This window comes from Pleurodeles waltl, chromosome 2_2 (genome assembly GCF_031143425.1).
Source record: "Pleurodeles waltl isolate 20211129_DDA chromosome 2_2, aPleWal1.hap1.20221129, whole genome shotgun sequence".
NCBI classification, from domain to species: Eukaryota; Metazoa; Chordata; class Amphibia; order Caudata; family Salamandridae; genus Pleurodeles; species Pleurodeles waltl.
The window spans coordinates 349,163,358-349,177,064 of record NC_090439.1 but is presented as its reverse complement, the minus strand read 5'-3'; the positions used below and the strand labels follow the sequence as shown (position 1 = coordinate 349,177,064).

Genomic DNA, 13,707 nt, shown 5'->3' with positions numbered 1-13,707 from the left:
AAAAAGATGGGGGCCTGCTGGCAGGCAAAGAAGGGAATGCTCAGCCACCATGCCTCCTCTCCCCGTAATTAGTCAACCATAAGCAGAGCGCACAAGCATATCAGGCAAGAATTGTGGTCAGGAACTCAGTAAATTTATGCTCTACAATACTAATATCCTAGAGAGCTTTTCACCAGATAATGGGAAGGGGCTTCTGCTTTTTCTCTGCACCAGCTGATCTTCAATAACTACCTGGGAGAGCCCTCTATAGTAGGAATGCTTGCTACATTATGATGTGGGGTTGCTCCAATGATTTGAATAGATCTCCCGAGTGTCTAAAGTTGTCATCATGTTTACATGTAAACAAATGCATATTTCCACCAGTTGTAGCAATGCAGCTCAGTGAAATCTGTCAACCTCCCTGCTAGATCCTGAGCACTTTCTGAGTGCACAGTGCATTGGCCTAACACAATGACGACTTCTGAAGATCTTTGATTCAACAACACATCTGCTTGACTTCGGCATTTAACTGTAGGATTTTAGTCTCTCAAAAGACTTTGACTGTGCGCTCACCTCCACAAAATGTAGCTATACAGCAGGAATACGTGCAGCTTTATGGATTAGCAGCAGTGATGAAAAAAGAGGGCTAGAGGATATATTTTGTTTAAAATATCTGCTCGGTGTTTGATGTCACACTTGTTAAAACACTCGAATGAAATTCTAACTTGGGATTTGCACAAGTGTGCATTTTGGTAAATGTTCTACTTAAGGTTGCTACCTGACATTCAGGCAAAAAATTAATTACATAAAAGGTTCCACACAAAGGCTCTGTATATGATCTGATTCTATTTAAGTCTACATACCATTTTAAGCTATTTAAGGGTTTCCTCCCTTGTGGATACAGCAAACGAACACTTAGACTGGATAGTTGGAACCAAATAAGACATTACCACCTGTTAAGGTGTGGACATAAGAGCTGCAAGGCCACATTAAAACAGACTATGATTGTTAAGCCAATTACCATGAAGATCTAGTTAGGTTTTCAGAATGATTGGGAAAACTGCAAACAACCACAGTTTGTGAGGATTTTTCTCATGTTTATTCCTTGACTTGTACTGAAAGTCTGACTCTTTTTAACAGTTTTGCAACTTCAGCTCTACCTTTGAATGATTTGAAAACAATGATTTTTGTTTTTTGTGGCTAATGCTATATTACGCAAACTAACATGACACATGTTATATAGGCAGTCATTAGGAACTTGGCGGTTTGGACCGCCACGCCGGCGGTGGCGGTCATTACCGCCAACGGCATGGTGGTCCAGACCGCCGTATTCTGAACACAGTAGTGAACATCACTACCACCCATCTCCAGGCCTCTACCAACCGCCGGGCCAACTGTAGGCACATTCGACCTGGCGGAGATGCCGGACCGTGGTGGGGTAATGATCCCATTTCCACCAGGGATTCCCTAGCGGGATACCCTGCCAGGTAATCCCTGGCGGAAAGCATACAGGTGACAGGAATACTTATTCCTGTCACCTGTATGTGACATGCCAGCCCCCCCTTGCCACTACACCCCCCCAAGCCCCTAGATTCACCCACACCCCAACCCCCGAAAACTGACCCCCAACCCTCCACCCCCAAAACCCCATGTAGGCCCCCAGCTCAACCCTCATCATCTCCCACCCCTACATACAGGTCCCCCCAAAACCCCAGATACACATGCATCCATTTACCTACATACACACATGCATACATGCATTCACACACACCCCCCCACACATACACTCTCGTACACCCCCATGAACTCACACACCACCCCTCCCTCCCTTCCCTCCTGGACAGCACTTACCTCTTCCGTTGCGCTGCTCTGGGAGGGAACGGGCTTCATGGATGCTGCTCCGCTGCCATCACTGCCTCTCCATACACCGCCACACCTATGAATGCATCATTGTAGGTGTGGCGGGGCATGGACAGACGTGGCGGTGACAGTGGAGCAGCATCCACCACTGCCACCGACCGCCAGCATGGCGCATGGCGGCCCTCACCGCCATCAATGGCGGTGAGGCTCCATGCATCATTATTTGGTGGGATGCCGGCTGCCGCCACTGGCGGTCTTCCGTTGACCGCCAGCACAGTTGGCAGTGGGGCATCCCGCCAAAAACAAAATTACCACCATAGTGTTGAACTTTGCTGACTGAAATCCTACTAGATTTACTTCAAGATCGTGAGGCATTTTTCAGATGTATCTTGCAATCAATCGCACAATAGACTGGGATTTAGGTCAGTTGACTCAAATATCCCTTATGTGTGGCATGGAATATTGAAAATCTCAGTGAAGAAAGTGCGCCACAAAGCTTATGATTTGTAGAATTACAAATGAGTCTCTAGATAAGCAGCAAAGGGTGACTTAATCTATTACCTGTTTTTTCTCACAGTCTGGATATTATGGCTTGACCACTGGGCAGGGATGCGTCTCCTGCAACTGCAGTGCATCTGGCTCTGTTTCACTGGAGTGCAATGATGATGGGCAGTGTCATTGTGTACCAGGCGTATCTGGGAAGAAGTGCGACCGTTGTGCACCTGGTTTTTATGCGTTCCAGGATGGAGGATGCACACGTAAGAGACAACAACTATTTGCTTCCCTTAACATTTCGACTATTTTATAAATATGGGCTGGAGATAAGCGAAACTTCCACTTGAGGACTCTGACCTTCATGTTAACTGACTAATGGGGGGGTACATGTTTATTGACACAATCAACACAGTTTCACTACCTTTTTCCATGCTGATTCATCTGCATATTTTTCACAATGTGCGATTGGATTCTTCAGGAGATTGTTAGTGTCTAATATTTAAGATTATCTTTGTATTGGGAGATAAAAACAGCTTAACACTCAAAATGTGAGAAACAGTTATGATTTCATTAGCACTTGGTATCTCCTTATTACTGTCCCCCTTTCTAGAGCAAATGACACAAATTACATCTTTGAGGAGTTCAAACCATTACCACATCACGTGTTGTGGTGTCTGTGCATCCTACTGTGTTTCTTGTGTAGAACATACGTGCATTACATAAGGTGCCTCCTCTTTAAGTTAAAAGACAGAAAAGCATATCACACAAGACATAGCCACAGACTCACTGTTTTGGAGCAGCATTACATTCATTGTGGATAATACACAGTCTATTAAGCAAGGCTAATTAGGTGACCATTTATTTTAGGAATCGTTCAGGAAAACACAAAGTCCTACCTGTCATAGTGATATTGGTTTCCCTTGTTTGGGGAAAGATTCCACCAGGAACTGTCTGATTGACTCCTCCTACACTACCTTTTCTGTTCATGTGAGTGTAGAAAAGTTTCATTTCTAGATGTCCTCTCTAATGAAGTCTACCTTCTAAGCACTATCTGGGTCTGGGAGTCTTGAACTCAACTGAGTTGCTAGATACCATCTTCCTAAAGAGCACCTTCCAGACCAGGGATCTGCACTGAGTAGTTCAGGAGCTACTGGTAATTTACCAGAATCTTGGAAGTAGCTCACTGAAGTGCAGTCCAGCACAGTACAGTACCTGTAAAATGACCACCTGTCTCCGCTCTCAGTTTACCAACATCATATGGAGTTTGGTCACTATTCAAGCCCCTATCTTTTGATCTAGCTGTGAAAACTAGGCCAGAAGGTAGCACCAGCAATAACCAGCATGGAGTTGCTAAAGTGTGAGATTGTCAGAGCCAGATTGGAAGTAAGTAATAGCCTTGTTTTATCAGCCCTGTAGTGAAAGAGAACAGGGGTTGGATTGTGAGTGGAGACAGATAGTGTTCTTATTTGTTTTAGACAGCAGGAGCGTTGTCTGGATATGTGCATGTATATTTGTTTAAGTGTTTCTATGTGTATATGTGTGTGGCTGGTGTTGTGTCCCTTCTTGAAAGACATTGTCTCACCCATTCGTTGTGTTAGGGAGCACCAAGTGTATACAGTGTGCAAATATAGGGGTCCGTCTCTGGTAGAATTATAGCTGTTCCTGACAAAATGTTGGCGCTGGCCTAAAAATGTTAAATCTTGATATATGTTGGGCATCGTTGGACTAATCATGCCATAATGGCAGCTATCCTTGGCATATTGTGAGTATGCTCACAGTAACTGTGCTGTCACATAATCGTGGAATAATAATGTCAGCGACTGACATGAAATGGTGTTATTTAGCACCTCTGAACTAGATACCATTTTCATGAACAGCTCCCTTCTACTGAGGGGCTAAAGCTTCATTAAACCTCTTTTTTACTCTCACCGCCCTTAATTCTCTAACTCAGACACATTTTCCCTCCTTTTATTTTAGTCCCTATGCTTCTCTTCTATGTTTTAAAGCCACATCACGGAGGTAGATGGCCAGCTATAACCTAACTTATAAATGAACACTGGTGCTCTTGACTTTGTCCCACCATTGCAGTGCAAAAAAATAGAACTCTGATTTAATTACCCTTTTATCTGAATTTACTGATCTTGGGAATTGGAAAAGTGGATTGAGATGAGTGAGCCTGTACTCAGATGCTAAAGTGCTTTGTTAAACGAAATGTGGTAAATATGAAAGAAATTCATTTCATGCAATTGTATGCTGTGCAGGCAGTATTGACCACTACTCTGCATAGTGAGCTGCATTGTAAGATGCTGCTAAAACCTTTTTTCCTCTTCTTTTAAGCCTGTGACTGTGCTCACACTCAGAATAATTGTGACCCTGAATACGGTCAATGCATCTGCCCTCCTCATACTCTGGGCCTGAAATGCGAACTCTGTGAACTCAACTACTGGGGCCATGACCCTCTTCTCGGGTGCAAGGTAAGATGATGTGCTAAGAAATATTTAGGGCTGCATTTGAATTACGCAGTACAGCTGGTGATGTCACCGCAGGCGGCCAAATTGAATAACCAACAGAGCAAGGCAACACCGTATTCTTACATGAAGGTGCACTGTAATAGAAAGCTATCATGTTTTAACATGAGGCTTGTGTGTGTCAAAAACCTACATATTAGGAATGCACATGCATTTTCATCTATTAGTTGAGTGCCTACCTCAAAAGCAAGTATGAGCTTGGATTACTTCCTCGTTTCTTAAGACATGGTTCCGTAAGCAGGAAGCCTTTACAGTCAGTCAGCTTTGCTAATTCATTCTGAATATTCATTCAGAGCTGTCTTCATTTCGGGAGTAGGCAGATCATTCTTTCACTCCCTACAGGTAGCATAGTGCCAAATGATCTAATGCTCACAGATTTATTTTTCAAGTAGTAATTACAACTCTGATATAAATGGGTGGGATTTTCCATAGGCTGAAATCATTAAATATTTTTGGGTGTCACTAGGCACGTTCTTTAGCATGCATTGGTTATAGGCATATGAGCAACAGTTTGTGGCATTGCATATCATGAAAAGCAAAAGTGTGTCTCCTAAGATTATAATTTCCATGAGTTAAATGAATGAAAGTGGGTCTCAAAAAGAGTCAACCGGAGAACGCCTGTTCTGAGGAGTTTAGCTAATGTCTAAATACATTGGTAGGATATTGGGATGGCATTGCCCTGCACAGCTTGAAAATGCTGTGTTGTCCTGGCAAGTTAATTTTTCTATCATAACTCAGTGTTTTTCCACCAGCGAACCTAACAATAATGTGAGTCTGCTGATAGTGTTCCAACTTGTGTTGATGCCTGATAAAAGGGGTAACAGACAAATAGCACACAGTGAGTGTCCACTACTATCCCCTCATAATAGGCTGTCTAATGACTGCTAGTGGTGACATTAATTACTAGTCCAGGGTTGTATATCTTTTTTACCTCTTCCCCGGTAGGAAGACCGTCTGTTGACACCTCCGTGAAAGGTTTAGCCAGTCCAGATAATGTAGGTCCCTTGATGTGCTCAAGTGCTGGACATGTGACCAAAATGTGAGTCTCAAGGGAGTGCTGTGTATGGCCTGTTTCACTGGCCCCCCATGGGTTCACAAGATCCATGCCAATAACTTAGTTTCATCCTGTAGGACTAAATGATGGCTTTTAACTTACTATGTTAGCCTCAGCATGAAGTGTATAAAACAAAATACCTTTGTGGGTTCTGTACGGTTTGTCAATAGTGCTGAAGCCTGTTTCAATGTTCAGCTGTGGGGATTTGTTTGTTATGATTTTATACTCATTGGCTCATCTGCATCCTATTCTGGATTAGCTGCCAATATTAGCCCACTTCAAGAACTTGGTCAGGTCTGTTTACCTATATCCTGTTTTGCTACTACAATCACTGAATCTTTTGCAAGGAAGTACATGACGCTAGGCACAGCTCGCCAAGTTCTGACGATTTCAAGTTATCTATGGGAAGCCCTTTCAGACAACCTGTTGAAAAGACAAAGGACTAAACTGTATGCTCCTTAAATAAACACAAATGTATTCTAATACCAGTATGTCATATTTCATATGCAAATGTTGTGCTGTATGCAATGATTTTGCTTTCTTTTATTCACTGTTTTCTATTGTGTTTATGTCTTAGGACTGCAATTGTAGTGACTTAGGCTCCACTAATCCCCAGTGTGACATCCTGACAGGCCAATGTCAATGCAATGAAGCTTTTGGAGGCAAATTCTGTGACACATGTGCCTTCGGATTTAGAGGTCATCCCAACTGTGTCCCCTGTGAGTGTGATGTGAGCGGGACTCGGAAAGAGTGGTGTGATGAGAAACAAACCACTTGCCGCTGTGTAGAAGAATCTGGTGCCTGTCCTTGCAAGGTATTTGGTTGCTTGACATTTCCATCACAACATTTCTTGCCACCAAATGTACATGCCTTTATTGTTTTTGTTTGTGACATGCACTGAACTTAAAACTTAAAGAACACAATTGAAGACCAGAAGAGAATGCATCAGGTAACAATCTTAGTTGTATTCAAAAGTGCTTTCCGGAAAGGCATATAAGCTTCCATGAAATCACAGAACTTTTGACTATATCTGGTTTACAAACTCATTCAGACAAACTATAAATAACAAGCATTTGTAATGGAATAGGTCTTGCATTTTGTAAAGTCATAACTGGACTTTTCTTGCCACATAAATTGGTCAACCCTGTCTCATAATTTTGTCTTTTCCTGCCATGTTTTGGTCGTCACTGGTGACTACTGTGTTAAGAATCCATATCCATGAAGTCAGGATTTGTATGATAAGATCCTTTATTATTCAGCATCCACAACATTGCCAACTCTTCATCCCTGCTTCCTGCCACCTTCCTCACAACTCCTTCAGAACCCCCCAAGTCCTCTCATTCCGTTCTCTGACATCACTGGCTCCAATGATGTCAGAGACCAGTAGAGTCCACAACACATCTCCCTCCTATAGAAATAATAAAAAATGTAACCTAACATTGCTTAAAACATTGTAAACTCAACAACATAAAAAAAAAAAAAACATCAACGAAATTGCAGCTACAGTTCATAAGGATGCAAATAGAAACAACGAAATGACAAAGGAATGAATACTAAATATGCAATCAACACATAATCATGTAATGTGCAATCAAGTGATGACATGCTTAACGTATAAAGGCCCATATTTATACTTTTTGACGCAAAACTGCGCCAACGCAGTTTTGCGTCAAAAAAATTAGCGCCGGCTAACGCCATTCTGAAGCGCCATGCGGGCGCCGTATTTATTGAATGACGTTAGCCGGCGTTAGCCACCGGCGCCGTCTGGTGTGCGTTAAAAAAAACGACGTACACCAGGCAGCGTCGGCGTAGGGGGATATGGGGCTTGGGCGTCAAGAAATGGGGCAAGTCAGGTTGAGGCAATTTTTTTGCCTCAACCCGATTTGTGCCATTTTTTTATTACTCCCAACCCCCATAGAAATTACTCCTGTCTTAGCAAAGACAGGAGTCATGCCCCCTTGCCCAATGGCCATGCCCAGGGGACTTCTGTCCCCTGGGCATGGTCATTGGGCATAGTGGCATGTAGGGGGCACAAATCAGGCCCCCCTATGCCACAAAAAAAAAAAAAAAAAACACTTACCTGAACTTACCTTAATGTCCCTGGGATGGGTCCCTCCAGCCTTGGGTGTCCTCCTGGGGTGGGCAAGGGTGACAGGGGGTGTCCCTGGGGGCATGGGAGGGCACCTCTGGGCTCCTTCAGAGCCCACAGGTCCCTTAACGCCTGCCTTTTGCAGGCGCTAAAAAACGGCGCAAAATCGGCCGTACGTCATTTTTTTTGACCCGCCCACTGACGGGCGTGATTTTTGCCCGGGAGTATAAATCCGACGCACATGCCTCGGAGTCGATTTTTTTAGACGGGAACGCCTACCTTGCATATAATTAACGCAAAGTAGGTGTCCACGCTAAGAAATTACGCTAACTCCATGGACTTTGGCGCTAGACGCGTCTAACGCCAAAGTATAAATATGGAGTTAGTTTTGCGTCAAAATTGCGTCAAAAAAACCAACGCAATTCCGGCGCAAACAGAGTATAAATATGCCCCAAAGTCTTCTAGGTATTTTGGAGTTGTTCTATTCCTAACACTTTTTTAAACTTCTCATTAGAATCTAGATTAGACCCATGAAAACTTACTTCTTTAAATGGCACAACTGTTACTGGTTTATCATTCATACACTTAGCTAGGCGCGACATGCTCCATACATCAACTCCTTCAAGAACAACAACATTTGTTTTTACTTGTACAATTTTCTTCGGACCCATAAACTTAGACGTACCTTTTTTTGACCAAAAAGGTTTTATAACGTACACCATGTCACCTTCATGCCATAACCTTTGATAGGCACTATGGGCCAGATGTAGGAAACGTTTAGCGCCTCGCAAACGGCAAAAATTGCCGTTTGCGAGTCGCTAAACGCGTTTCCCAATGCAGAAATGCATATTGCGAGTCGGTACCGACTCGCAATATGCATTTCAGAATCGCAAATAGGAAGTGGTGTTCCCTTCCTATTTGCGAGTCTGAGTGGTATGCAATACCATTTGCGACCGCGTACGCGGTCGCAAATGGTGTCGCAGTTACCATCCACTTCAAGTGGATGGTAACTCACTCGCAAATTGGAAGGGTCCCCATGGGACCCCTTCCACTTTGTGAATGGATCCAAAAATATTTTTTCAGGGTAGGTAGTGGTCCAAGGGACCACTACCTGCCCTGAAAAAAAAACGAAACGAAAGGTTTCGTTTTTTTTTAAAAGTGCAGCTCGTTTTCCTTTAAGGAAAACGGGCTACACTTAAAAAAAAAAAAACAGCTTTATTGAAAGCAGTCACGAACATGGAGGTCTGCTGACGACAGCAGGCCTCCATGTTTGCGAGTGCCTATACTCGCTATAGGGCCGCAATTTGCGACCCACCTCATGAATATTGATGAGGTGGGTCATTGCGACCCCATAGCGAGTTGCAGTCGGTGTCTGAGACACCGTACTGCATACCAATTTGCGAGTTGCAAATTGCGAGTCGCATGGACTCGCACTTTGCAACTCGCAAATTTTTTATTTGCTACATCTGGCCCTATGTCTCTTATCAAATGCCACCTTATACTTTGCCTGATTGTCAATAATTTTGCGTTGAACAGTACCCTTGTCTACAGGTGACTCCCAAAAACCCTTATCAGCTAATAACCACAAGGGATTAAGTTTGGAACCAGCCAATCTACCCTTTAATAGTCTAAAAGGGGACATACCAGTAATACCATTGGGGGTATTCCTGTGAGCCCATAATTTCTCCCTGAGAAAAGTTTTTAAAGGAACATTATTGTCCAAGGCAGTCTGAGCGCTGGCCACTACCAATTGGTTCATTTTCTCAACCAATCCATTGGCTTGAGGTGAATATAAAGCCGTGCGAAAATGAGAGATGGCCAAACTATTGAGGAAATTCTTCATTTCCAGTGAAGTAAATTGCACTCCATTGTCGGTGATTATCACTTTTGGAATGCCTTCACATGCAAAAACATCAGTTAAAAATTCTATCACCACCTTAGTGGTAATGGCACCTACACAACAAGCAGTGACCCATTTAGACATATAATCAACCAATACAATTACAAATCTCTCATTGTGAGATAGATTTTCAAATGGCCCCACAAGATCTAAGCCTAGTTTGCGCCATGGCTCATCAGGGACACCAATTGGAGATAAAGGAGCAGTTCTTACATTCCTGGATTTATCACTCCTTGCACAGTACACACAATCCCTTACTATCTCTTCAACCTGTCTGTCCAAACCCGGCCACCAATAACATTCTCTAACCCTGGACTTGGTCAAGTTCCTCCCTAGATGTCCCTCCTGGGCTAAATTAATTAACTTCTCATGCAACCCAAGTGGAGGAACCAATCTATCACCCCTGTACACATTTATCCCCACAATGCTCAATTAATTCCTAACATTCCAAAATGCCTTAATACTGTCTGGACAAGTGTGCAAATCAGGCCAACCTTTCACAACATATTCTAAAATAAGTGCACGAGCAGTGTCTTGTTTACATTCCAGTTCCCATTCTTCTTTATCAACAGCTGGCTACTTCACCCACAAAACTAGGACCTGAACATTTGTGGTATTGTCTGACAAAGGTAATCTAGAAAGAGAATCTGCAGGAATATTCTCCTTTCCAGGAAAATATTCTACATGGAAATTGTACTCAATTAGATTCTCCACCCAACGTTTGATGCAAGGAGTCATATTCTCTATATTGCGACATGAAAACATTTGTACCAAAGGCCTATGATCGCTCCTAATTACAAATGGTAACCCCCAAAGGTAGTGTCTAAAATGGTTGACAGCCCAATTACATGCCAAAGCTTCACGCTCTATTACTGAGTAACGTGTCTCTGCCTCTCTTAAAGAACAAGAGGCAAAAGCCACTACTCTCTCCTCACCATCAACCAACTTTGACAGAACTGCACCCAGACCTTTAAGGCTTGCATCTGTGGACAACAAGGTCTTCCTTCGGGTATCAAAATGCCCCAGTGTGGGCATCTCACCAATTCTGGATTTAACAATAGCAAAAGCCTCATCACACTCCGAAGACCACAAAAAATCAACACCCTTCTTTAGCATAGCTCTCAACGGCTGAACTACACTAGCAATTTTTTTTATAAATTTCGAGTAGTTTTCAGCTAAACTAAGGAACGATCGCACTTGATCTCTGTCAGAAGGGATAGGCATTGATATAATGGATTTAGCCAACGTCACTTTAGGTTTGATACCGTCTCCAGAAATGGTGTGCCCCAGATAAGAGACAGTACACCAAATTTACACTTTTCTTTTTTTAAGGTTAAACCCTTTTCTTTTAGTCTTCTCAAAACTGCTCAGAGGGCAATGTCATGTTCCTCTTCATCCTTCCCATATATTAGCATATCATCTTGAAAAAATAACACTGAATTTAAACCTTTAAGAACCTCCTTCATTACTCTTTGAAAACATGCAGCAGCCGATGCCAAACCAAATGGCAATCTAATAAACCGGAAAGCCCCCAAAGGGGTGACAAAAGAGGTTAAATGTCTCGAGTCTTCATGAAGTAAAACTTGATGATAGGCCGCCGATAAATCCAATACACTGAATACCTTCGCCTCCGAGAGCATGGTTAGAGTCTCATTAATGTAAGGTAATGGTTGGCGATCGACCCATATACACTGGTTGAGGCCTCTCAAGTCTACACACATCCTAATTTTTGAACCATTATCCTTGGGAACCAAAACAATGGGGGCCAACCATTCAGAAGCCTCAGTTTCCTATATAACGCCCACATTTAACAATCTATTAAGCTCATCCCGCAATAGGGACAACATCAAATGGGGAACCTTCCTCACCTTATATACCACTGGTTTGGCCGAATCTTTTAAAATGATCTTATGTTTGAAACCAGCTAACAAACCCAACTTGTCACTGAACACTTCAGAAAATTCATTTACAATTGAAGTATTATTCCCTAAATTAGATATAGACAGAACTTGTTCTGGAGAGTTTGGATTGAGGATAATGCCAAGATCCCTTTGATGTCTCCACCCCAGCAAGTTATCACCTCGTTTGGCTACATAAATTTTCCCAACCGTTTCACGCCCTTTGAATTTGATAGTCATTAGAGAATAGCCAAATAAATCAATTCTCTGTCCCCCATAACCTATGGGATCAATGTCTGGGGGAAGAAGTTCAATATGTTCATTGCCAAAGATTGTTTCCCAATTTTTGTCTCCTATTAAAGTGAACGGAGAGCCTGAATCCGCAAGAACCTGAACAATCTTACCATCAATTTCTATATCACATTTTGGCATAATTAACATAGTATCACTATTAATAAGAGAATTATGAATAATTGGACATTTCACATTTAAGATTAAGGGGGTTATTCCAACTTTGGAGGAAGTGGTAATCCGTCCCAAAAGTGACGGTAAAGTGACGGATATACCACCAGCCGTATTACGAGTCCATTATATCCTATGGAACTCGTAATACGGCTGGTGGTAAATCCGTCACATTTGGGACGGATTACCACCTCCTCCAAAGTTGGAATAACCCCCTAAATCTTGACTTGACACAGTTTCATCTACTACATTGACCCTTTGGTTCTTACAGACTTTTGCCAAATGTCCCTTCTTCCCACAATTCCTGCAGTTGACATTTCTAGCAAAACATCTTGGATTATTTGCCAAATGTCCAGGACTACCACATTTGTAACACTTAAGTTTGGGATCTTTGATTATTTCACTGCCACCTTTCAAATGATATGTCAATGGCTTCTGTATAACATTCCTGTCTACTTGAGTCGAGACTTTAGCTACTGCTGAGTTAACCAAAGGTTCAGTTAAACAGTTTGAAGTAGTGCTTTTCATTTCCTGAACCCAAGAAGTAGCATGCTCTAAACGTTCTACGATGGCAACGGCTTCTTCCAAAGTAGGATTCTTAGCTAATAATTTTTCTTGCACCCTTGGATTATTTGTGCACCTTACTAGTTGATCTCTGATGAGAGAATCAGTTAACCCAGCAAACTCACAAGTCTAATGTTTTCGGAGATGCAATGTAATTACCCACTCTTTCAGTTTTTGCCTGTGCTCTCATAAAACATTTATGTCGTTCCATGACAATGTTTATACGTGTATCAAAATGTTTTTTTAACATCATGACAGACATATCATATACATCTCTAGGATCTCCATCAGCAGTGCCAAGCACAATTAGGTCCAGACTGTCATAAATATTTCTTCCTTCAATGCCTAAATTATGAAGAAGAATACCTTGCTTACTTGCTGGTGAAAAATTTTCTCCACCTGTTCCAATGAAATAAGATTCAAAAAGATTAATCCATTTCTTCCAAGGTAAAATGGGTTCTCCACGTTCAGATAAGAATTGTGGTGGTTGAGCCAATCTAAGCGTAGCTAATTGCGACATGGTCTGAATAATATAGTAAAAATGTGAAATAGTAAAAGAAATAACAATAGTATTTGTAATAATAATACTTATAATACTTAAATGTAGTAGAATATTCAAACTGAGCCACTAATTATTAAATACCTTCCATCTAAATGAATGATAAATAACAAAACAAAAAAAACAACAACAAAAAAAATGAAGTTAGCAGTCTAGTCATTTGTATGTCCAACACACGCGAGATTTATGTGCCCAACACACGCGAGGTTTGACATCAACAACAACTTCACAGTGTTTGAAACAAAACTACTCTGGAACACTTCACTTGAACTTTGAGAAGCGGTAATTATCACTTCCTTAAAGAAATTATGCGCGCCAT

At 42.0% G+C, this 13,707-nt stretch overlaps 1 protein-coding gene across 1 annotated transcript in view; it reads left to right on the top strand.

Annotated features, from left to right (window-relative positions):
• The window catches only part of LAMA1 (laminin subunit alpha 1), a 979,910-nt gene that overhangs the window by 370,525 nt on the left and 595,678 nt on the right, over positions 1 to 13,707 (top strand). The window contains exons 21-23 of the mRNA XM_069219856.1: positions 2,417 to 2,597; positions 4,672 to 4,808; positions 6,494 to 6,730. Coding sequence (XP_069075957.1) covers positions 2,417 to 2,597; positions 4,672 to 4,808; positions 6,494 to 6,730 — 555 coding nt within the window. The remainder of the gene's footprint in view (positions 1 to 2,416; positions 2,598 to 4,671; positions 4,809 to 6,493; positions 6,731 to 13,707) is intronic.